Source organism: Leptosomus discolor, chromosome 17 (genome assembly GCF_034619465.1).
Source record: "Leptosomus discolor isolate bLepDis1 chromosome 17, bLepDis1.hap2, whole genome shotgun sequence".
Taxonomy (NCBI): Eukaryota; Metazoa; Chordata; class Aves; order Leptosomiformes; family Leptosomidae; genus Leptosomus; species Leptosomus discolor.
In genome coordinates, this window is record NC_141407.1 from 17,450,334 (window position 1) to 17,474,905 (window position 24,572).

General features: G+C 52.8%; 1 protein-coding gene across 1 annotated transcript; it reads left to right on the forward strand.

Moving 5' to 3' along the window:
- The first annotated feature begins 757 nt into the window (after positions 1 to 757).
- CSNK2A1 (casein kinase 2 alpha 1) lies at positions 758 to 22,643 on the forward strand. The gene is made up of 13 exons (XM_086474913.1): positions 758 to 789; positions 13,438 to 13,637; positions 14,696 to 14,807; positions 15,709 to 15,810; positions 16,237 to 16,287; positions 17,031 to 17,090; positions 17,316 to 17,399; positions 17,809 to 17,919; positions 18,733 to 18,834; positions 19,708 to 19,808; positions 20,476 to 20,624; positions 21,818 to 21,904; positions 22,342 to 22,643. Exons 2-13 carry the CDS (start codon positions 13,537 to 13,539, stop codon positions 22,455 to 22,457), a joined length of 1,176 nt encoding a protein of 391 aa, XP_086331039.1. The 5' UTR covers positions 758 to 789; positions 13,438 to 13,536; the 3' UTR covers positions 22,458 to 22,643.
- The last annotated feature ends 1,929 nt before the right edge of the window (positions 22,644 to 24,572 follow it).

The window sequence follows — 24,572 nt, forward strand, 5'->3', positions numbered from 1 at the left end:
GGCGCTGGAAGAGGTCAGGGCTCAGCCCAGCTTCGGGCCCGGCCCTGCTAACACCGGGGGAGGGGGGGGGGGGGGAAGAGCCCCTTCCATCCCCCCCCGCCACAGCCCCTGCACCCGCATGGCTCGGGGATCCCCCGGTGCGGGGCACCCCCGCTCAGCAGCCTCCCCAGGGCCTCGGCCGCGGGGCCTGGCGGGCCGGGGGAAGGGCCGCCCCCACCACCGCGGGGCACGGCCGGGCCGGCGGGCAGGAGGCGGGGGCTGCTGCGGGCCCGGCTCGGCTCCGCAGGCCGCAGTTGCCACCTGGCGGCGGGCCCCGCGTACAGCCCCGCTGAGGGGCGGCCGCTCGGGAGCCCCACCGAGGGGTCCGGGCCCGGGAAGCCGCCGCGCACGGCTGGGCCTCTCGCGGAGACCGAAGGAGGCCGACAGGGGCGGGCCGGGCCGCGCCGCCTCCCCTCACGGGGCGGCCTGAGCTGCCCGTGCCGGGGTACGGCCCGGGGCTGCGGAGCGGGGACAAGGCCTGAGCCTCCCCCCCCCGGGGCCTCCCCGCCCGGTAGCACCGCCCTCCCCATCGTGGACTACAGCCCCCATAAGACCCTGCGGCGGGCTCTCCCCACTGCTGCGCATGCGCGCCCACGCCCCTCCGCAGCACGTCGCGCGCCCGCGGGCTGCGGGGTTTCCGCTTCCGGCGCGCCTCGCTCTGGTCCCTGCGGCTGGCGGCCGAGCCTTGTGCCTCCGCCATATTGTCTGTGTGCGGCCGGCGGGCGGGCGGCGAGCGGGCGGCCGCGGCAGGTACCGGCGGGCTGCGGCGGCTCCGGTGCCCCTCCTGGGGCCCCGCGGCGGGGGTGGGCGGAGGGGGCGACGGCGGGGAGGCGTCACCGCGTTTTCCGCGCCCGTCTCCCCCTCCCCCCCCCCCGCCCCGCTGCGGGCACGGTGTGGGCTGAGGGGCCGGGGCCGCCCCTCAGGAGAGCCGGGCCGCGGCGGGGGATGTGGGCGGCCCGGCGACGCTGAGGGGGAACGGGCGGTGGCGGCGCGGGGGGGGAGGGAACAGGCGGGCCCGGCGCAGCGGGGAGGGTAGGGCCAGCCGCCTCCTGCCCGGGGCGGGGGTCTCCGTGCTCCCGCGGCGGGGGAGCAGGACCGGGCGCTGCGGAGGGGCCGCCTCGGCTGCTCTCGGCCCGGCCTGAGACCAGCTGTGGGGCTGCCCGCTGCCCCCGGCCACGCAGGAAGGGCAGGGCCCCGCGGAAGGGTAGCCTTCCCCTCCCCCCGGCTCTCCGACCTCGCACGTTCAGGCGGTGTTGGTGTTATTTACTTAAAAGGCTCCGTCTCGCCTTTTTTCCCCCGCCCTGCCCAAAAAAGCAGGGGGCTGCGAGGTGTAGCGGAGGGGGGCAAGGAGAGGCCCGTTTCTTCTTGCTCCCACCCCCAGCCGCACAGGGACTCCGTTCTGGGCCTTTCTGGGTGGAGGGGAAGGTGGTGGTCGCAGATTTCCCCACCAGTCGCTCTTCTCTTCTGGAAGCGGTGGTGGTCAGTCTCGCCTCTGCCGCGATTTGGTTAATTGTGCCTTGGGGCAACAAGCGGTGTGGCTGTTGGTAAAATATGCCTTGTAGACGAAAGGGCAGATAAGATTATGAAACCCGATGTGTGTTGTTTGTCCGATTACTTTATTCTTTCTTACTAAGGGCTTTGGGTACAACCAATAAAGTTTGGATTATGAACGCTCAGTCATCGGTATGTTTTCTGCTGACAGCAGTGGTTGATCTATGCAGAGACTCATGAGGGCATGTGCCTCACTTCTGCGAGCTTAATTTATGGATCCTGAGCCTGGGTTGTGCCGTGGCCCTGCCCTTGCCGAGCCCCGGTGCCCATGAGAAAGGTCTGCGACGGCGTGGGGCTGTTCGGAACTGCCACCGGGTCGGGGTCTTGGAGAGCTGCTCCCGCACTGACCATCGACGCCGGGCTGTGGAAGTGGGTGCTGCGTGTGTGACTTTGGGGGTGGCTGCGCTGGGTGCTCCCCGTGCGGGCTCCAAAACCCCCTGGGGAGAGCGGCTCGCTCTGGGGGTGAGCGCCCGGCGGAGGTGACCGGGTGCGACAGCGTCTTTTGAGAGAGAGGCACGTGGAGGCAGCAGCGTTTCTGCTTGGGGCAGATTTGATTTGCTCTTTGAACGCATTTGCTCTCTTTTCAAAAACCTAATAGTTGCTCAGAATATCCAGGTTCAAGCAGAGCTGGCGTTCACACGGCATTGCCGATCGACCGGGGTGTTGGGTGCGACTCTGCCAGCGCAGATCCTGCGTGTAGCCTGGGGAGGTGCAGAGAAGTTGCTCGTCCTGTGCGTAGTTCATGTCAGCATGATGTAGGAAAGGGTGAAGCTTGTGCTGGGAGAGGGGAGGCTGAGCTTGGGAAGACTTCAGGCAGGGTTTGGGGAAAGCATGAAGCTTGATCAGCTCCTTAATTAGTCCTAAAATGAGGACTAGGGTAGTGTTCCAGTTCTTACAGCCCAACGCCATGCCTGGGCAGGACATACCAGCACTGGTACATCCTCTGCAGAGACACACGCTGTGTCTGTAGCTGGAAAAAGAAAACTGGAATAGGAGGCGGCTCCCACCGGCCGAGGAGCGCCTGACCCCGTGCGCAGGGCAGGCTGCTTTCCCGCGTCTCATGGCTGGAAGTCCAGCTCTTCAGATGCCTCTGGAGAAAGCGGAGAGACTTCAAGTGGGAGATGGAGAACAGGTTCTCTGGGTTTGGCAGGGCCCCTGGCTTCGTGGCTTGAGGAGAAACGGGTTCCATTGGGCAGCTGGCTCTTCGGAAGAGAGGCGGTAAGGTTGGCAGTAGCTTCTAGCGAACGCGGAGGGAATTGGATCGTGGAATGTTTCGTGACATTAAGCGGAGTTTAGTTTTGTGCAGGGGCAGTTAATGGTGCTCGATTGCTTGGGAGCTGATGAAACGTGAGAATGAGGATGGAAACCGGTGAGTGGGGATTACTGGGGAAAGTCAAATACTGTTCCCTGAAGGTGGGACACGGGAAGATTTGAGATTCGGGGCATTTTCAAGTGGTGCAGGTTAGGTACAGAGACGTGAAATGGGTTCGTGGTAGGAGTCTTGGGAAGAAAGGATGTCAAAGTTGTCAAAGAAAGGATGTTACAGATTTGTGGAGCTGTAGAGGAAGAAACTTTCTACTTGGATAAAAGGGCTGGGGATGTAACTTTTCCCAATTTTATTAGATGGCAGGTGTCCTTATGCCTCCCACTTCAGTTCTTTTTCTGCATTTCTCCTTACAGAACTAATTTTCTCTTTTTATCTTTCCTCGTGTCCTCTGAGGAATCAGGGAAAGGAAGCCAGGAGAAGCAAATGGGTGACATTGTGGTGGTGTGATTAATTTCATGTCACATTTCTGGAGAGGCAGGGATTTGTTTCTGGGTTACCAGACCTGTCACCTCCACTGTTCCTCCATTACTGAATTGATTACATTGAGGTATCTGTTCGATAAACTATCTGGGCGAGGTTGATGCCATCATAGATTGTATTGTCCCATAAGGGTCTTGAGAGAATAAACCCCAGGGGTTTTAAGGTCAGGAAGGACCCGCTGTGACTTAATCTAGCTACAGGCGTTACCTGGGTTTGGTTGCAAGACAACTCTTTGATAATTTTTCTGAGCTCGGGTATCTCCTTCCAGGGGCTTCCAAGAGCTGTCTTTCCTGGAATTTACAGAACCTGGTTGGAGAAAAGGGAGTTCTCCTTTGGACCTAGAAAAACTGCTTTGAAGAGGAGACTGCAGCTCTCTGATCTGCCATTAGGGCTGTTGCTGAAAGCAGAGGGGTTTTACAGGCTGGTTTTTGGACCCCGTTGCCATCAAGGTGCCAACTCTGTCAACCCAAGGTTGATCAGAAATGGGAATTGTTGATGTGGGCTCAAGCCAACACCCCCACAGACTTGTATTTGGAAGGTTACGGTTTGAATAATTTTAATTTTCCACGGAGTTTATTTGTGAGGGTTGGGTTATGTCCTTCTGACCGATTTCTGATTTTTAAGGACTATTGCCATTTGCAGGGAGGCTGTCCAGCTGCTTAAGCTAACGGCTGGATTGTGTTATGGACGTTTACTTGGAGCGAGTGGCAAATAAATGTGTGTTAGAGGGAAGTAGAAAATCATTTGGGGCCAAGGTGGAATTTGGCTGCAGGTTGCCCACTGGATAGTCGTGTCTTCGAGTGTTAACAGGAGTCCTAGAAAAATCAAGCTGTTCTGTCCGGTTTTGCGGAAGTAGGCCCTGCCCTCGCCCCTTCTGCAGCAACCAGAGGGTAAAATAGTCTTTTTTTTTTTTAATTAAGTGCAGGGGGAGCCCAGTGTGTTCTGTGGTGTTAACACGGAATTATATGCCAGAACACTGGCGGGGAGAGGTCTCACCGTGTTGGGAAGTGCCCCCAAAGTGCTCCTGCGTGTCCGGGGAGGGGAGGTGGCGCCTCTGCCGGGTCCTTGCCCTCAGGGAAGGCAGTTTCTCAGCGCGTCTTTGCACCCGCGTGCGTGAGGTGTCAGTAAATCTTTATTTTTAGCCTTCTGAAAATGGATGAGCGTGGACACGCACCAAATTCATTTCCAGTGTAGAAAAGCAAGAGCTCCTGCAATGGTCCTTCTCTCACACGCTTTGTCAGAGGTTTTTCTGTTACCAGTGGCTGTTAGATTACAGCCTTACCTTCTGCAGATCGTGCTCCAGAAGAGAAAGGAGGGCTTTTTGCTTGCTGAGGAAGTTGTGCAGCATCCAGATTCATTTCAACTGAGTTTACAAATGAAGACTTACAAGTTTTGTTATTTTGGAGCCTGTGACATCCAGGCCTACGTCCCACATGCGCATACAAATATACGCTTGTCCTAAGCCACGAGTTAATGCTGTGCGGTGGCTTCACTGGGTGATTGCAAGGTGTGAAGAAAAACGCTGTGGAGATGGATAAACTTGAGTTCTTGACTTTGGATGTGGCCGAGAGCGGTGCAGGTTGGTTTGGCACGGTGAGGGTGGGTCCAGCATTCGTGTCCCTGCCGGGTTATGCCGAGGGATGGACGCTGTCACCAGGCTTCGGTTAATCTCCAACACGCTGGTGTGAAATACTGAAATCTTGGTCAACACACGTACGTCACCTGCAATGTGTGGGCAAGCTGCCTGTCTGGCTGTAGCTGTATAAACCCAGCGCTGGGTGTGCTGTGTTGGGGTGCCCAGTGTAGAACAGATACTGATTTTTGGAGTTTAATTAAACTGGTTTTTTTCCATTTGATTTTTGGAATGGTGGTAGCTAAGTTTGTCTTATGTTAATAATGATGAATTTTTAGAGGATTATGTTAGAACTTGTACTTTCTGGCAGGGGTTTGCACCAGTTGTCTCTTGCTGAGGCTTCGGGATGCCCGCTGAATGGCAGAGGTGGTTTGCAGTGCATTGCCCACTTGGTGAGAACAGCTGATTTTGGTGATTTCCTGAAAAAATAGTTAGCTGCCCTGTATGCTGGGTTGTGCTTTGGCTCTGGTAACTGTTCCTGCCTCTAGGAATTGTGTGATCAGATCAATTAAAAACATGTAACTTTTAGGGATGGTAGGTACAGTTGAGTTGTCTGAGTTCTCGCTAAATCGCTCTCTGTAGGTGAACCGTAGGAGCTGAACGATTGGCCTGCCGGTATTCTGTGCTAATTAACGAGGAAAACAACTGTGTCACTTGGCAGTAATTAGGAGGGTAGAACTTTCCAGAGGACGCTGCCAGTTGACCTGATGTCAGCTGTGAGGAGCCTGTAGTGGTGCTGAAACATTGCCCCATGTGAGCCTTCAGGAAGAAGGTTGTTGCCGGGACCTCAGAAAGGGTAGTTTTGGAAATGGATTTCTGGGAAAATCCTGTCCAGAGCTCCAGCGGTGGGAGCTTTAGTTTTGTTAATGCTCTTCAAAGAAAAAGAATTGCTTCCCACTGAAGTCCTTGCAAGTGCTCTTGCTTTGGCTGTAGGTCAGACCTAAAGAGGTGTGCCTCCAAAAAACCCACCCCCGAACCCTGAACTGGCCGGGCCGGGAAGAGATGCCAGCGGAAGAGCGTTGTCATCGGTTTCTGCGTCGGTGTGTGCGTACTGGCCGGTTAATTTGGCAATTCCTGGTGACGTTCGTAGCCGTTTTGATTTGATCGTGTCAGTAGTCTTCATCGCTGGCCTTGAGGATCTCTGCTGACTTGGGGGAGGAGGCAGGAGAAGCCGCCGGCCCGGGAAGCTCGGCTGCTGGGCCTTGGGTGTCTTGCTGGTGTCGCTGACCGCTGCAGCTGCACGGCCTCATCCCCGGTGAGTCTTGGGTGGTTGTGGTAGGAAGAGCTTTCCCTTTGCTCTGTGTGCTGTGGACTAGCTTAGCTCTGAAAACAGAAGGGAGAGCCCATGGATTTGGGGGAGAAGTGGAAGAGAAGAGCTTTCCAAGCTGACTGTGGTGTCCAAAATCCCTTAGGAGACGGAGCGAGGAGCGTTCCCGTCACTGGCAGCTTCCTGCTGCTGGAGAAGATCCCGGCTGTTCTGCCCCAGGTACACGTGCTGGTGCCAACGCCCAAGTTTTGCAGAGGCCAGTTGCCCGGCTGGGCTGGGGTGCTGGAGACCTGTGGAGGGCCTGTGTAAGCTCCGCTAAAACTTACCCGTTGCAGGTCTGAGCAAAAGTGAAGCCTTGGCTGTGGCAGAACTGCTAGGGGAGCACGTGGGCCCCGGCGATACTGCCCGGGCAGCCTGGCGAGCGGCGGGCGTGAGAGACGCTGCTTTTGGCGCTGGTGAAGGAGGAGAGGCCCCTTCTCCCCCAGGCTGTGGAGGTGGTCCCGAAATACAGCGCTGCCGTCGGACCACTTTGGGGTCGGTCCTGTGCCTGCCGTGTGGGTCGTGATCCCCGTTACAAGGGCTGAGTTCTTCCTTGGCAAGAACCACGCGGGATTCAGGGGAGGAATTGGTAAAGCTGATGAAGGCAGAACCAGTCTCGATTTTAGGACGTTGCTAGTGCAGAATTACTCCAAGATGTTTCTTCCAGTTTAACTAAACCTGTCAACTGTTTTCCCTGGTGACTGATCGTGTCTTGTTTTGAATTAACCACAACTGTTCCCGTTTAAGAGGACGTTGAGGTCGTTATATATCATGAGTTGTTATTTCTCCGCAGCCGGACACAGCCAGCTATTTAAAAGAAATCTGGAAAATAATTTTAGTGGAAAAATGTAGCTAGACCAGACTCTGCTCTTCCAAAAAACTACCAAGAGAAAAGTTTGATTTCAAACTTAAGCTTTTATTTTTTTAACTCAATTAGATTTTAAAATCTGCTTTTTTATTGAAGTTGTCCCTTTAGTAGGTAAATGGTCTCCAGGAAAGGATGTAAAATGTCAGGTTTGTTAATCGAGGCTTGTTTCTATTTCAGCTATAAAATCATAGAAAAATATAGGTTGCAAGGGACTTCTGGAGGTCATCTGTTCCGTACTCCTGTGGCTGCAGTTCCAGCATCTTGAAAATACACGAGTCAGATTTCTTTTGTGAGATAGAGCGTATTTTTTTTTTGTAAAGCTGGTTACTATTATGTCTTCTTTTAAAGGTAAGCTGGGCGTTGCTTAAATGTTGGCTGACAGTAGTCTGTACTGTAGTGCTTAAGCATGTCTTGATCTTTTAATTTCAGTGGTGTCTATCCAGAACTAGATGTTCTCCAAACACTGAGGAAATGAGTGCTCCTGCCCTGGGAGGCTACAGGCGAGGGATAAATGGGCTGTGTGAGGGAAATCTTCATCAGTGTGGTCTGATAATTGTAACGCTTCCTCTCGCTAATAAAGCACATCATACACTCGTGATTTCAGAGGCTGGGTTTGCACCGTTTACTCTGACAGGTAATGTCCTACTTGCCGTTGTGGATGAAAGAGAGGAATAACCTTTTGATTCCAGGCTGCTTGCTGTAATTCTGCTCTTCTCAGCTGGCAGAGGGCTTTCTGTTTTCAGAATGAACTGGCTGCTGGCTGTCTTAGCCTGTTTACAGTCTCAGTCTGTCACAGTCGCCGCTGGTAATGAGCTTATGTGGGGAAAGTGGAAGTGAGAGGAGAGTCTCTAGACCTGTTTGACTGATCTGTGCAGCTCGCTTTCTCCTTGAGAGGAGGATGAGGTTGTCTGGGACGGTCTGTCTGGAGTTGATGAAGTGACAGAAATATTTTCTTGGCTCTTTGAGCTTGGCTTGGTGCAGTTTGTGGCCTGCCTTACTCCTTTGGGACTGCTTTCTGCTAATTGACCCTCAGTTCAGGCGGGTCATCGGTAATAACTGTGTTTATGTGGTGTTGAACGTAGTTCACTGGGTTCGCTCTGCTCTGGGTGAACTTGGAACTACGCAGCGGTGCGCTGCTGGCGCGGAGGGCAGGCTGTGCTGCTCGCAGCAATCCAGAGCGAGGCCAGGGTCAAGCGGTGCTCGTGTTCTTGGGGACATTATTTATACTCTAAACCTTCTCCACAAAGGTCATCGCTTGGAAGCACTTGCAGGTTCCTCAGGACACCAGGCTTCTGGGGAGCTCTTGGCTTCCAGCTCACTGGGGGTCTGGACATGCGCTGCGTCATACTGGTGCGGCTTCGTAGGTTTAAGGTTCCGGGTGAGTGACCGTGTGCTTGAGAGAAGCGCCGTGCCAAAACCATTTCCATTTCAAAGGGGGAAGAAAAGATCCCGGTACCTCAGGTATTCTTGACTAAGAAAGAGAGGTGAGTTTTACTGGAGGCCAGGTAGGTGTGTTTCTCAGAAATTCCCTTGCGTGGATTTCTTAGCCGTGTGTTTTTGGCACTTGCTGCGAGTGGATCCACCTGGAAGGACGGAGGGCGTAGGAACTGCCCAGGCTCATCGGGCAGAGGTGCTGTACGCACGGATACATCCCAAGAAACCAAGTCCTCCGTGGGGGCAGGGGTTGCCGTTGGGATTGGAGTGCATCGTACGGGTGATAAAATCCCTTTTTAAAAAGGAGGGGGTTTGTAAAAGTGGTTTAAATGAAAATGTTTTAAAAATCAAAGTGAACCTTGAGAGAGGCTTTTTACCGTTTTATTGAACTTCAGGCACAGAAAGTCTGGCTTGCCAGGCTGCTGTTAGAATAGTTCAAACTTTTAAGAACTGATCTCTTTTAATTAATAGACCTTCCAATTAAAAAATTCCTATATGGTGGCAGCACAACTGTTTCTGTCCCTCGACTGGGGCTCTCGGGCACTCCTGCGGAGTAATTACCAGTAGTACCGGCAGTTTGCTGGGTTCTTCGGGTGGCTTTTGTGAGCAGGGTCCTGTGGGGTGCTCTTGGTCAGGGTGCTGTGGAGGAGGTTGGCTCGTTACCCGTTTGCTGATCCTTAAAGGGCATTTTTAAGGGCAGGCCAAGGGGGGAGAACCGAGCCCCAAACTCCCACGCAGTGCCCGTTTGGTGCCCGTTTGCCGTAGCTGCCCCCTGAGCGCCGTCGGGCCGTGTCTGACCGCGGGGGGTCCCCGCAGGCGCTGGGACAGAAGTGCTGTTTTCTGTCCTTGGGCAGGCGAGCCTCGGCATCCAACAGTGCGTGCCAGACCGTAACTGGGAGCTTTGTCTTCCTCTCGGTGACCTCTGGTGTGTTGCCTACAAACTCCGGGTTGTGATTCCTCGTTAAGCGCTTCTCTGCCAGAGAAATTAAAGTTTTCAGAGATGCATTGTGGGTTTTGGAGATGCTCAGGACTGGGCATGGCAACCTGATCTAATTAGATCTACTTTGACTAGATTACTTTTAGCAGTCTCTGCCAGTATAAATTATTCTATGATTCTGTCATTAATGCGGGAATTAATAAAGGACATGTTCTGTTTGGATTCTGCAGAAATAGAATCTTCCTTTATAACAAGCTCAGGACACTCATCTCACCTAGGTGTAATCACCGCTCATGCTGTAGATTTTCTGCCTTAAAACTGCAAGCGAAACTGGCTTGTGCCGGACCGCGGCTCTCCCCATTATTTGTCCCTATTTGTGTCGGTCCCTTCTGTCAAAGCGCTTGGATCTGCTGCAAAATTATCCCTCTGTAAGGACAGTGAAAGCAAAATATATACAAATTCCTGAGCAGTTTTGAGCCGAGAGAGTGAGCAGCTCTCAGGCAGGGTAGGTTTGTGTGTGTATGTAACTTTGTTTGCTTTAAAACCAAATTATCTGTGCAGACTCTCTCCTCTTCCTGGATGAAGAACGATAATACCTGCCTTCACAAACAGGCATTATGTGCCATTCTTAGAAACTACAGTCCATGATTTCCTGAAAAAGCCCTTCTCTGAGCAGCCTGTTCCAACATACAGCTTGTGCTAGAGCTGCGTCAGAAAAAATATCCGCTGTGAAATTTGATCTGTCTTCAGATAATGTGATCGATTTTTCTTTTGCTTATTATTCTTTTCTGTGCTGAAACTGATCTTGGGAAGCTGGATGAGGTGGGGCAGTCACGTGTTCTTTGTTGATACCGAGTTGTGCTTAAAAATTAAAATTGCTAAGTCATCTGAGAGAGAGAGAGAGGTTCAGTTAATTCCTACACAGGGAGTACGGGGCAGAGGAAATTAGCCAGTGCACCTCCTGCCAGAAGCACATGGAATGAGGAGGAACAAAACCACAGTGATTAAACTTCAAAATCTAATAAATTTCACTGTGCTGAAAGCGTTCAGTAAACTCGCATGCTCTGTCAGTGCCCAGTATGGTTTTGGGTGACACATCTCACTTCACAGTGTCTGAGTCATGCCCCAGCAAGGGTTTGAGGTCTGAAATGATTGCTGCCCAGTCTTCTGAAAGTGTATTTTGTTAGGGGACTAACATTCTGTGCGGGAATAGACTATTTTTAATTTTTTTTTTAGTAATACTTCATATTCTTCCATTAGCCGAACACCTGGCTGAAGTGCCCCATCCTTCCTTTGCTGGGCTGAGCCTCGGTCGCACCTCTGTGGTGGGCTCTGGGACAGTTGCCGTGTCCCTTTTTACCCTCGGGGCTGGCTGCTGCGACCCTGGCTACCTGGGGCTGCCTTCAGCACCGTTTGTGTGTCAGTGGGTCAAAAAATAACCCGCTCTGCCAAGGTCCTGCCCCCTGAGGAAGCTTAGGCCGCGCCAGAAAGAGACCTCGCGCACGTTCCCGCCTCCGGGCGCGGAACCAGCTGCTGGTCGAGCTGTGTGCCACGGTGAAGGACATCGGACCTGTGTCCCCCAGGTCCTCCCCCAGCTTCGTAGCCCGTGGTCCTTGCAGCAGGCTGGAGTGCTGCAGACCTCCAGTAAACGACAGGGCGCTGCCGATGGAGCAGGGGTTTGCTTCTGCAAGTCTTGACCTACCCTGGTAGCCTGAGCCAGCTGTTCTGAGCGGATTTCTTGGTCTTTCTGATTAACAAGGGCTGTTGCTCCCTCCTGCAGTCCAGCAGCTGCCCGTTTGCTGAGGAGGGTTCAGATCAGCGCAGCAAATAAACACATGACGTTCGTTTGGATGACGGTGTTGCCGCCGAGCGAGCCTTTCTCTACACGGGGCTGGGCAGTCTCTGCCCGATGCTGGGCACCAAACAATTCTCTTTCATGCTCGGGTACGGCTTCCTTCCTTCCGAGTTATTTTGAAAGCTGACAAAGAGATCCTTGTGCTTAAATGTTAGGAGTGTGTCAGCTTTCACTCGTGGTGAAAGACGGGAGAGGTGCAAAAGCACTGCTTTTGTTTTAGGCAGGAAAATACTTTGGTATGAAATTATAGTAAGTCACTGTTGTCTTAAATATTCAGAAATTAGAGTCTTTGACCTACAACAATCTTTTGAGTTATTTTGACTATATTTGACTTTTGAACAGTGGTAAAATTTCAGAGTAGTTTTGCTAAAATCACACTGTAAGGAGGAAGAAGCAGAGGTGCTTACGAAATCCTTTGGCCAAGCAGAATCCAGAGAAACATCTTTAGACTCTTGCAGCGATATTTTCCTTTTGTGTTTGGGTAAAGCATCGTAATCCAACACAGATGCCACTGTCTTTTGGAGAGTTGAACTTAATGTCTTTGACTGTAGAAAGCTGTGACCAAACCTGGAGCCCCATCCCGGCAGAACTCTTCTGGCTGCCTCGGTTTGGCGTGAAGTCTTCGAGCCTCCTCAAGCCGCTTAATCCCTGAATGGTTTGTCATGGCTGGCCTCTGTGAAGTCTTCCCAGTGTCCGTCCTTGTCTCGCTGCTGGTTTTCCTCATGATACTCTAATTAGGGTGGATGTAGCTTATCACTGTAGATGTCCTGCATCTCCTGGAGACTGCTGGTGTCTGTGCTGGGACCTAATTGCGTTGGACCGCGAGCTGCTGCTGTTGTCCTCGGGTCAGCCCGGAGAGGAGGCGCGGCGGCTGCCTGCTCTGCAAGTCTTGCTCGCTTTCAAGTGAGGGTTCTATGTAGAAGGTGCCTGTTGTGAGGTGGTGGGATGAGATGTCCGTGCGGGAGGGCTTGAACGGGGTAGCAAAAGCCGCCTTCAGAATATGTGGAGATGGGAAAAATTGCGGTATGAAAATCCCCAGAGTGATGTCCAGACTTCAGCAGTTTTATCTTGGGATGTAACGTTTTGGTCCTGATTCCTTTCAGGTGAACACATTTAAATTTGTATTTTGTGGGGAAAGCAGCAGGGGTGATTGTGTTGAAAGGCCGCTGAGCTGTTTTAGACAAGCCTGTACAGCAATATAGGGGTGAGCGGGTGCTTGAAACTGAGAAGCTCTGAGAGTGCCTGGATTTCTCTGCTCCTCCAGGAGCCTGCTCCTGAGCTGACCAGCCTTGCTTTGTGCAGAAATGCTTCGGTTGGTGCCTGCATTTTCCAGCAGACAGAAAGGGCAGAGTAGTGAGGGATCAGTTCAGGGTTTATTTCCTTTCCACAGAATGAATCAGCGTAGCACAGAAACCTTCCTGTGTGAGCACATGGGAGGTGTCAGTCCTTCTACGAATTGCAAGTAAATCCCAAAGTTCTGATTTAAATGGAGATTGGTGTTTCTAGAAGTTGAAACTTCAGAAAGTTCTTAATTTAGGTTGGACAGGTGACCTGTCAGCTGGGTTGGCAGCATCATTTGTTCGTGCAGTGCGAGAGGGGATAGTTGTGCAACCTCGAGTCCACCAAGTGTTTTGATGACGTGGGATGGCACAGGGTGGGGACAGATTTCAGCCAGTGGCTGTTGCCTTCGCTCTGGAGCTGAAAGGAAGGAGCAAGGCTGCAGATAGAGAGCACGTTGCATTTGGAGGGTTATCTTTGCAACCCTGAGTTGGAAACTACACGCTGGAAGTTGCAAGGTGTGTGTAGGGGGGTGTTACGTTGGCTCGCAGGGCCAAGTGGTCCCGTCCTGCGTGAGGGAGAGCAGGCAAATTGTTTCTAAGCTCTGACAAATGACCCCAGGCCTGTCGCTGGGATCCAGCCTCTCCTCCTCAGCAGCTTTTAATGATTAACTTCAATATTTTTATGGTATCTTGAGTTTTTAACCTCTGGTTTATTTTCTGTCTGCAGGTGGAAGAATCTGAGGCCTCTATCCTCTGTCCAGCTTTGCGGTTCGGGTAGCCTCTGCTCTCAGGCATCTCATCATTCCCGCCTGCCAACCTGTCTGATATGTCGGGACCCGTGCCGAGCAGGGCCAGAGTTTACACGGATGTGAACACACACAGACCCCGGGAGTACTGGGACTATGAGTCGCACGTCGTCGAGTGGGGGTAGGTCTCTGGGCTGCTTGTGGATGCCCCTGGACCGGCGTCGATCCCCGCAGGCTCTGGTGTCGTGGGGCCTGGGCGGAGTTCAGGCCCCTGTGCTGCATTAGGCTTTTTTGTGCTCCTTGGTCGATGTTTAGTGTGCATGGCAAGTGGTAGGAGCACGACTTCTCTTCAGAAAAGTGTTTGTTGTCAAAATTTTTAAATCCCCAGCAGTGCAAGAACGTTTTTAGCAGCTCCCTTAAGAGTTTGGTTTTGAAGAATTTTTGCCAGGTAGTCAGAAAACTTGTCCTTTCAGAGGACAAAAAAACCTTGATCTGAAACAGCCTAACCAGCCCGGGGTGTGGGGCTGAAAAGAAGTGAAAAGGCAGCTGAAGTCGCTCCCGCCTTGGGCGAGTGAAGAGGCTCAGCAGGCTTGAGTGGGCACTTGCTGTTTTGTGACTTGTTGCTCGGCGCTCTGAGTGCCTGGACAAGGCACGTCTGCTGCTTTTTGAAGGAAGGAGGTGTCTAAATGGAGCTCATGACTAAACTGTCCCAGAATCAGACAGCAGGGATGCCAGCTCTGCCGTCCTGCTGTTGTGTTGCAGGGCCCACACGAAGTTCTGCCCTCGGCTTTGTGGCCGTTCCTGGTTTCTGAAATGGGCAGAGCCTGCCGAGCGTGAGCGCTGGCCTGTGCCTGGTCTGCTTTTAAACAGGCTCACACTTTAGCTTTTGGTCTTCCTGGCTTTGTGGATTTCTTAACAGCATTATACAGGTTAAAATGTAGCTTCCAAATATAGAGAGAGCAGCAGAAGGGGTAGCTCAAGCTTGCTGAGGCTGAAATGTGCATCTGGGCTTATGTTACCCACTGCAGAAGAAACAAGTTCTGGATTGAATCCAACTTGGGCAAGTAGAAGCTTCCTGTTTCTTTCCTAATTCTCAGTCGTTGCGTTCAGGAGGCGTAAGCCCCTTGTTAATCCCCCTCGTCTGGAAGGTGAGGCAGTGATGTCGTGTTAAGGAGCAGTTTGTAATTTGTGATGGAAACGGCTGAGCTCTTTGGAACTCTTGACTTTTTGTCTTCACAGAAATCAAGATGACTACCAGCTAGTTCGAAAATTAGGCCGAGGCAAATACAGTGAAGTATTTGAAGCCATCAACATTACAAATAACGAAAAAGTAGTTGTTAAAATTCTCAAGGTGAGCTGGGGGTTGGGCAAAGGTGATATCTGTCTTGAGGTGGTTGGGAGGCCAGAAAGTGCAGCATTTAGTCTAAAAAGTCCCGTGTTCTAAAACTGAAATCCTGGAAGTCTGGCTTTGGAGTGTCATTTCGATGACATGGGCCATCATCTTGAGCCTCCTAGTAGGAGCCCTGCGCCTGGTTATTCAGTCAGATCTCTGCCTGTAAGGAATTAGCCTCTGTCTTCGAGAAGTCCTGATGTGCAACACATTTTTACTTGGAGCTAAGCAACGCTTCAACAGCTGACTAGGAAATTCTCACCTCCTCTGACTACCAGCGCCCTGGCGCGCCGTCGTGTGCCGAGAGGCCTGTGAGCTGATGGGATCGTTGTCCTTTAAAGCCGCTGATGAGATTTAGGGACTGCTAACCTTAAAATTCTCATTTCTACTCTGCATGGGCCATTCTGGATGTAACCTCCTTCCAGGCCGAGTCAGGGTCTCCTGGATGCTGGTTATTCCACGGCCTTGATTGGTGAAATACCTTCCTTTAGTGGCCCTGGGAGAGCTCATGGCTTCTCATAGTTACACGTTTACCACCTGCCAGTGAAGAAGTTTGGGACTATCACGTCCTGTTCAGACAGCTTTAAAAACAATAAGAAATCTTCCTAACCCTCTTCACGTGACACCAATGTTTGTAGCTGTCAGGGCTGTACGGTTAGAAAGGAGACTGCAGGTGTTTGAGCCCCCACTGGAATGAGGCACAGTTCGGTAACAGCAAGGTGGAGCTGTGTGAACTTACCTTGCCAAGGCTCCCCTGTGGTTTGCTGGCTTGCAGTCACCTACCTCTGTGGTCTGGATGTTGGGCTGTTGGCCTCGCTTTACTGGAGTGCTTTGTCTTACACTTCGGGTTTTTGTTCTTCAGCCTGTTAAAAAGAAGAAAATCAAGCGTGAAATCAAGATCTTAGAGAATTTGCGAGGCGGCCCCAATATAATCACTCTTGCAGATATAGTGAAAGATCCCGTGGTGAGTACGGGAGGGGCGTAAAGGGTGCGCTGGGGTTATGGGTGAAGTTGCTGTGTTTGACTTCAGCTCTGATCTGGCGGCTTGTTTTCCCCTGCTCTTCTAGCCTGCTTTTGAATTGCTTAATCAGATCAGCTTTTAATCTGATTAACTTCCTTGAGAGGGCCCTTCCCCCACAGGTCCCTCCAGCCCCTCGCTCTGTGAGGATGAGATACCAGTGAACGGAGACAAGTTAATTCATTCTACAAACAGCGCTGCCAGGGGCTGCGGGCTTTGGCTCTGCTTTCTCTGTCCGAGGGGAATCATCAGGCTGGCTGAGGCAGAGGGGCTTCTAGCAGTTTTAGGAGTAAAAATGGTTTAATTCATTATCCTAAAGGAAAACGTATTATCTCAACTCAACACGGCTGAACACTTTTCTCTCTGTTTTAGTCTCGGACACCCGCTTTGGTTTTTGAACATGTAAACAACACAGACTTTAAGGTACAGTGTGGGGTGTGAACTGGGAGTGTTTTCCATTTGAAAGACACTCGTAATGCTTTTCTGGGGGAAGGCAAGTGCACAGCGGGCAGGTTATTTAATCGTTTCCTTCCAACGTAGTAACTGACTTTAGAGGTAAATGCACTTGGGACAGAAGTTTATAACTAGTCCTTGAGTACCGTTTTGCCACGGAAGTTACAAGATGAGAGTCCAGATTCTGTCCTTCAGAGCAAATTAATCTGTCATCTTGTGGACCACCAGCGCCTGTTGGAAACATTTTTGTGTTCAGTGTGTAACTATTTGCTTGAACCACTTTAAATGTGGACAGCTGTTTCTGTGGCTTTCCATACTGCTGGGAAAAGGGATTTAAATGTTTCTTTGTCCCCTTCCCTGCTGACCTGCCTCAGGAGGTGCCGTGCCAGCTGCGATAGCTGCTTAATGTTGCAGAGCACCCTCGGTCGTTTTGAGACCCGGGCGTAGTGCATCGTGCTGGTGGTGGGCGAGTGACAGGAGCCAGAACTGTCTGAGCAGAGCTGGAAGTGAACTGTGTGATTTGTAAGGGGGGAGGAACAGACTGATCAGTCGGGTGTGGGGTCAGAGTAACTTGGGAAACTTTTCCTGTTCCTTCACATGGGTTTGGAGAACCGCAGTGGCAGCGGGGAGCAGGGCTGGGTGGTTGGTAATGGCAGGGATGGGGTGTTGTTCTTGGGTGTTGAACACTGATACGATGTGTTTGTGTCCCACAGCAATTATACCAGACATTAACAGATTATGATATTCGATTCTACATGTATGAGATTTTGAAGGTAAGTTGGTGTTTTGCTGTTTGTTTGTTGTTGCTGGGACCTCCCTTGGTGAGGGGGCTGTAGAGGTGTTTTCTGTGGTCCACGAGTCTAGCCCAGGTTGTAACCCTAAACAGTAAAGTCTTGCTCTCTAGTTAGGCTTGGTACGTGTGGAAATACTTCTGGATATGGTTGAACTGGAAAAGCTGTTGTGACTCCAGCATCTGTTTCTTTGTGCATCCCCTGCAGGCCCTAGATTACTGCCATAGCATGGGAATCATGCACAGAGATGTCAAACCTCACAACGTCATGATTGACCATGAGCACAGAAAGGTGACGTGGGGCGGGGGAGGGCGGGGGGAGGTTCTCCTGTTCCCTTGGCAAGCTAGCATCCCTTTGGGGCGCTCCTCTGTAGCGGTACTAGCAGACATCTTCGAGGGGGACTGCGCTTCCTTCGTGGGGAGAAATGTAAACTGAAGTTCTGTACGCTGCTTTTCTGAAGTTTTGATGGGTCACAGGTAACCGTGAACAGGGCTGGTACGGAGAGGTGCTTTGTTTGGTCCCGTTAGTGATACGGGTTGGGGCAGAACATCTAAACAGATACTCTGATCAACTTCAAATTCATTAAAAGTAGAAGACTTGTAAACAAAGCTTCAGACTAAGCTCACCTGTAGCATCATTCAGCCAGTGGAGAGCTGGAGCATCCCTTGAGCCTTCTTTCTTTGTTTTCTACCATTTCTAGCTTAGGCTAATAGACTGGGGTTTGGCTGAATTCTATCACCCTGGCCAAGAGTACAATGTCAGAGTGGCTTCCAGATATTTCAAAGGACCAGAACTCCTTGTAGATTATCAGGTAAGAATTACCAGGGTTTATCCCTGACTTTTATCTGGGAAGTCTGTGCCATTTCAAGGTAGCAAACCAGAAATTCAGATATCTAGAGACCTGGAGCTAAAGACAGTCCGTTCTGAAATGTGTCACGGAAAGCAGTGGCTGTAGAGCCACTGAATTAGACTAATGAGTATTCTGAGGACCTGAGGAAGAGCCGCAGAACTGTCATCCTGGATCTTGGAATACAAACGTTGAGTATTTTTTTTACCAAGGCTGCGTTTGCAGTAAGGTACAGGAGCGAAACAAAGCCCCTGTGGCAGTAGCTAGTACTGCAGGAACTTCTAAATTAAGCTGTAAAAACATCCCCGGCTCTGACGGCAGGTTTCTGTATGGAAATGCTGTGGGCTGGGAATAGCAGCGTTACTGGAGACTTCCAGAGCGGGCTGGTTCTGGATGAAGGCCCTTCCTCACCTGCCCGTGTGCCCTGTGGAGTCGCCTCCTTTTGTGGCTCCTTGTGGCGCTTCCCTTCGCAACGATTCGTAACGTTGAAGGCTGCAGTGGAAGCAGAAGGCGGCCCTGGTCTTCAGAATCCTTATGGACAAAGATGGAAATAGGATACCTGCTGTTCTGCTCGTTGCTGTATCCTAGTTTGCCTAACTGGAACGCTGAGCTGAACAGTGGTCTAGTGAGGAAGGGGCATGAAGGCATTTCAGTCTGTTCCCAGCGTAATGTGCCCGTGGTTTTATCGCAGGGGGGAGGGGGGGGGACCCTGTTAGTATTGGGAGCCTGTTCTGCTTGATTCATGAGAAATTGAATTGTCCTTCTGGTTTTGTACAGATGTATGATTACAGTCTGGATATGTGGAGCTTGGGTTGCATGTTGGCTAGTATGATATTCCGAAAGGAGCCGTTTTTCCATGGCCATGACAACTATGATCAGGTGAGAGCTGGTCATGTACGGTCTCTGTTCTCTTGGCGCAGTGCAGGTTTCCTGCTCACACTCCTGTCGAGGGAGCCGAAGAGGAATTTCAGCATTTCTCTAAGGGCTTCTTCGCTCGGTTGGAAGCCACGTTCCTTTTCTCAAGTGTGCAAGATTACCTAACCAATTAAGTAGATTTATAGTGCTTTGTACTTACGAGCTCCTCAGTAGATAGCTGGAAAAAGTTCTAGCCGTAGTTCTGTCAAGGCTGGTGCATTCTGGTACATAGATCGGCCGTTCCTGAGGTGGTGGTATGTGGAAAGCCCCTGCCACTGTCCACCCTGCCTCCCCTCTGTATAGCAGCCGTGGATTTGGTACAGTTTTGTATAGATTCTCAAATCTTTGATGTGCTGCCTTTAGGCCAAAGCTTTAATACTTTAACCTGTGCTCTGCATCTTGAACTAACGTGCAGATGTTCAAGAACAGCGACCTGCTGTTCTCAGACCTTCCTTCTGGAGCCCTCCAGGGTGGGACTTCGCCCTTCCCGTGCAAGTTAACAGTTTCGGCTTTTCTGACCAGTTACTCCCTGTTGGCTTCATGTAGTTTCTTGCTGCAAAGGGAGGAAGCGGTGCAAGGTCTCGGGCTTTAGTGGCGTCGGGGCGTGCAGCCCCCCGGCGGCTGCCTGGGGCTCCAGCTGTGAGCAGAGGCACGTTCATGGTGCCTGGGAGGGGACGTGGCCGGGGAAGTCGGAGCCATGGGATGACCCTGTGGCTGCTGGTTCAGACCCCTGAGATGAAGTTCAAGCTCCCAAGGGAATGTGCTGCTCTATCTTCACGCTGGCTCTGGCATTACCGTCCCCCCGCAGCGGCAACTGATCTTTCTGTTTGCCCCCAGCTGGTGAGGATAGCCAAGGTGCTGGGAACAGAAGACCTGTATGACTACATCGACAAATACAACATCGAACTGGATCCGCGTTTCAATGACATCTTGGGCAGGTGAGCCAAGGTCCACAGTAGCTCATAAGCTCGTGAAAATCTGGGCAGTGCTGCTTTGTCAACGGGCCTTGCAGCAAACGAAAACTTAGGCTTATGGGAGAAATCAGAGCCAAGATTCTTGAGAACTGTCACTGTGTACCTTTGATCCCTTTTGCCAGTGCTTCCCGTGGTGCCTTATCTGCAAATGGACTTGGGGAAAGGTTGTTAAATGTCATCTAGGCAATAAATGAACCGCCAGAGCGTAGAGCATGACGGGCAAATGCTCTCTCCAGTATTCGGGGCGGGGGGGGGGGGGGGAACCCAAAACGATGTTTCTCAGAATTACAGTGCAGAAAATCAAGTGCTGCTGAAGATGGCATTTGCATATTTTTTTCCCCTCATGGAGTTATTTTGTGTGACACACACCAAAACTGCAAGGAGCTAATGTTGGGGGCGTACGAGAAGAGCAGAAACTGGAATTTTTTAGGCCTGTAAATCCATTCCAAACTGGAGCCCTCCAGCTTTCCGGGGCTGTGGTGGCTGTGCCGCCGCGTGGAGACACGGTGTACTGCTGCTCTGCCGCACCGAGCGGCGGCCGCGCTCTGTCACAGCAGTTCCTGCTTTTGGGGGAAAAAAAAAGCGGATTTTGGCGTTCTACCTCGCCTGATCTGGGTTTCTTTTTCTGCAGACACTCCCGTAAGCGATGGGAGCGCTTTGTTCACAGTGAGAACCAACACCTGGTGAGTCCAGAAGCTCTGGATTTCCTAGACAAGCTGTTGCGATACGATCACCAGTCACGACTCACAGCGAGAGAAGCCATGGAACACCCCTACTTCTGTGAGTATCGGCTGCTGCGGCCCCGAGAGGCCTTCCTCTGGGAAATCCCGTTCCTTTGGGCTGCACGGATGGGTGCTAAGAGCCTGGTCTTTGCACATCGCCGCGCTGGCGCTGAGGCCGCTGGTCTGCGCGGCAGGTAAAGCCGCTGCCACCTGCCCCCGCCGGGGGAAGGGCGGGTTACGTGCCCCTGTCAGCCAGCCCGTCAGCAGCCCGGTGTTCACGGAGCTTTGCCGCTGAACCGGGGCTGATTTCAGCAGGACACGCCGATTCCTGTGACTTGGTAAAACTCTGGGTTGTTGAGAAACAAGCCTTCGTAACTCGTTTTGTGGCTGAACGTGCACCTCGGCGTGTTGAGGTCTTTGGCTTTGCGAGCAAAAATGGAACTTTCACTAGGAGATGTTTTTAAATGCTTGCTGGTTTTCACAAATCCTGATATTTAGGTTTTGAAATAGCTGTAGCGACGCCAAATACGGGTGTTTGCTCAGGGGGTTTTCTTGCTGCTCCAGGGAGTTGTGTTGTTAACAAACACTATAGATCTGCCTCGTGCCTGGGGCGAACGTTGAAGTGAAACCTAAAGTGAAGCTGAAAGCTTGGAATGTGGGAGTCGGACAAACAGCAAAATCAGCTTGTGTCCGACTAGAGGTACAGGTTGCACCGAGCTCGGCCCGAGGAAGGGCAGAATTTGAGATTCCCTCCTCTGATGCAGGGGGCTGGGGAGGCAGGAGGGGGTCGGCTCGGCGCCGGTGGTGGCGTTGTTCACCCGCAGCTGAAAAGAAAGAGCTGGTGGGTGAGTTGGGAACATCTCAGAGGCCACCGAGCTCCGGTGGTGCTCGTTACGACTCACAGGCTGCCATGGGATGTGTATAGAGACGTGACAGACGAGGGTAATTAGTGACAATCTTTCTGCTTGCTACACCCGTTTTCTGGGCTTGGCTCCCTGCAATTAGGCAGCTGCTTAGCCCAGAACAACTTCACCTTAATTTCCTTCTTCCTGTCGAGCAGCCCTGCCGAGCTCCCGTCGCTGGGGCGACTTTCCACGGGTGACGTTACCTTGGCGCCCTCTTGGGCGCTCCCCACCGGGGCCGGTGGGAACGTCTGCGCTCCAGCAGGCGATGGGGGACGCTGTTGGGCGCAGGCAGCTCGCCGCTGCGTGTGCTGTCGGCGCCTGAGGGGGGGTGGTGTGCTCTTCCTAGATCCCATCGTGAAAGACCAAGCTCGGATGGGCTCCTCCACCATGCCGGGTGGCAGCACTCCCGTCAGCAGCGCCAGTATGATGTCAGGTCAGTTCTGCTGGCGGTGGGGACGGGAGGATCCAGGAGGGCGAGTTCTGCAGGTGGGGGGGCGTCCGGCCGCCTCCTGGGACGGACGACAAGGGCAAGGAGGGCCCCAAGCAGCGGGCGGGGGAGCGCGATAAACAAGGCCTCGCCGCGGCCCGACCTGCTTTTCCGGTCTCCTTTGCAAAAGCGCTTTGCAGTCGGGATTTTTGGGCAGCAGCGGGGAGGAGGGCGATGCTGCCGGACCTCTGCCCGCCCGTGTGTTCAGCCCTGCGCTCTCCTCGGGGGCCGCAGAGAACAGAGATCTTGAATCTCGCCGCCTTTGGGCGGCTCTGACCACGTAACAAAGCGGCAGCAAACTGACCTGTCGTCGCGGAACCCGGGCTGTCCTGGCTGGCGCTGCGCTGGTCGCGCTAATTCCCGCTTCCCTGTCTCTCTTCCAGGGATTTCTTCAGTGCCAACACCTTCCCCCCTCGGACCTCTAGCAGGCTCCCCCGTCATTTCTGCCACCGCCACGCTGGGGATGCCGGTGCCAGCTGCTGCCGGCGCTCAGCAGTAGTGATGGGCTCCGTCTCCTGCTGCCTGGGCTGGGTCAGGTGGGGAAGAGGTTTTCCCCCTCCGCCTCTCCTCGGGCCGCAGCTCGTGCCTGGCGGGGGAAGGGAGGGGGTGGACGCTTTGGAGGCACCGTGTCTGAACTGTTGCTTGTGGATTTATAGTAGTTCAGTCATTATATACAAAATTATTATAGGCTGATTTTTCTTTTTTTACTTGAACTTTTCGTAACTCAGGGGATTCCCTGAAAAGACCTACAGATGGAATATTTCTCGGACAGTTTCCCCCCCCCCCCCCGCCCTCCTCCTCGCCCCACCCCCACCCCCCCAAAAATACTCTTCATTTAAGAACAAAGGTGAATCAACAGCATTTCCAAGCTCTTGCATCCTGCTGGAAATCTCTTCTCTTCATGTTCCCACCATTACTCCTCCACGAGCCCACACCTTGGGGGATTGTGCTGTTCTCCAGAGACTACCAAACCAAGCCTTCATGAGGCAGGGGAGGGGGATTCCTAAAGTGCCCCTCGCTGTAACCCCGTGTCCTGCGCGTGGCTCAGCCGGGGTGCGCTGAGGAGACAGTTCCAGTAGGGAGAGGTGGTACAAGCTGAGGAGGAGTCAGTGCAGGTAATGGGCGAAACCCGAATTGGATCGAGTCCTGTCTCCTTAAGAGCCGACCAGAATGCCAGCTCCCCCCTTGCATGTAATTTTAGTCTTAAAAGATGAAGTTGCTGATCCAGCCGGACTCCTCGCCACCTCCCGAGGAAGGCGCTCCTGCAGAGCGAGCCCTCGCTCTCATCAGCCCCTTTCTCGCAGAGGGTCCCTCCTGCCCTGGCTCGGCTCGGATCTCTGGAATTAGTTTGTTATTGGGTATCTTGTTTTTTAAATTGTTTATATAGGTCTCAAGCTGGTGGCTACTTAAAGCTGGAAAAATCAGACTGCGCCAAGTCCGGTATCACATCTTCACCCACCATCCCCTCCCTCACGTGCCATGTGGTGAGAATACCAGTTACCTCACAGTCTTGTAAATATGCACTGAGAGGAAGGAGTGAGCAGACGTTAACTTAACCTGAAATGGTAGATCAGTAATTGTGGACAAATATTATCATTGACAACGGAAAAGCACCCTTGTTACAGCCCTGCTACCCCTTGCTGTGTATATATACTTTGTCCTTCATATGTGAAAGATCCAGTGTTGGAATTCTTTGGTGTAAATAAACATTTGGTTTTATTTATCGAGGTTAGATTTAAGTTCCCTGTGTAGAGGCCTCCCAGGGGCAGGGGTACACTTGGACACAAGCGTGGCCCAGAGCCCCCCCATGTACTCGGGAGGCCGTGTCCCCCTCAGGGGGTGAGCACAAACCTCACCAGCCAAAGTGTCCCTTGGGAGAAGGATGTTTTGCCGTAGAACCAACCCCCCTCCTCTTCCCTGAGGGTGGGAGCTGAGCTGCTGAGCCGAGGCTTGGGTTTCGGGGTGTGTTGCTGTTGGGGGCCCTGCAGTGACTTGTGGGGTGCAGCTCTGAGCACAACAGCCCCCGTCCCTCCCAGTGACCTCCCGTCCTAAGGCCATGGCGGCGGTTGCTTGTCCCGGCACTGCCTCCTCTTCCTCAGCATGTGGAGCTTCGGCTCCTGCTCCTCCTCCTCCCGGCGCCTGGCCCTCGCTGGCCCCGGGCGGGGGTGATGGCCGCGTGCTCCCACGTTATTCGGTTCATTTTGCAAGGCGGGGTGGAGCGTGGGGGTTAAACCCCCTGAAGAGAGACACGGAACCCGGAACAGCCCCGTTCTGACGAGGTTTTCCACGTGCGCCGGGGGGCCCTTCTCTGTGACGTCATCGAGTGAAAAACCTGTCATACTTAACCTTTCAAAGGACGAGGGGAGAGCTGGGCCGCGTTGACCTTTAACCTCAACGTGCTGTAACGTCGAAGCACCCGCTGTGGCCCCGCTGCAGCCTGGGGGTGTTCGCCCGCGGTGGAGCCCCCCGGGACCCCCAGCCCCCGGCGAGGGAGGCCGGTCGCACCCCGCGGCGCTTCCTGCTCCCTCCTGGCTTAAGGACGGGGATCAGCCATATGGAAGAGAGGACTGCGCATGGCTGACGGTCCCGGTGACCCCTCGGCCGTGGTACGAGG

Excerpts from the sequence above, each read along its gene's own strand:
- CSNK2A1 (XM_086474913.1), top strand. The coding sequence starts at position 13,537 with ATGTCGGGACCCGTGCCGAGCAGGGCCAGAGTTTACACGGATGTGAAC. Across the intron at positions 18,835-19,707 it reads GCCATGACAACTATGATCAG|CTGGTGAGGATAGCCAAGGT; the intron begins GTGAGAGCTGGT and ends GTTTGCCCCCAG. Across the intron at positions 19,809-20,475 it reads TTCAATGACATCTTGGGCAG|ACACTCCCGTAAGCGATGGG; the intron begins GTGAGCCAAGGT and ends CTTTTTCTGCAG.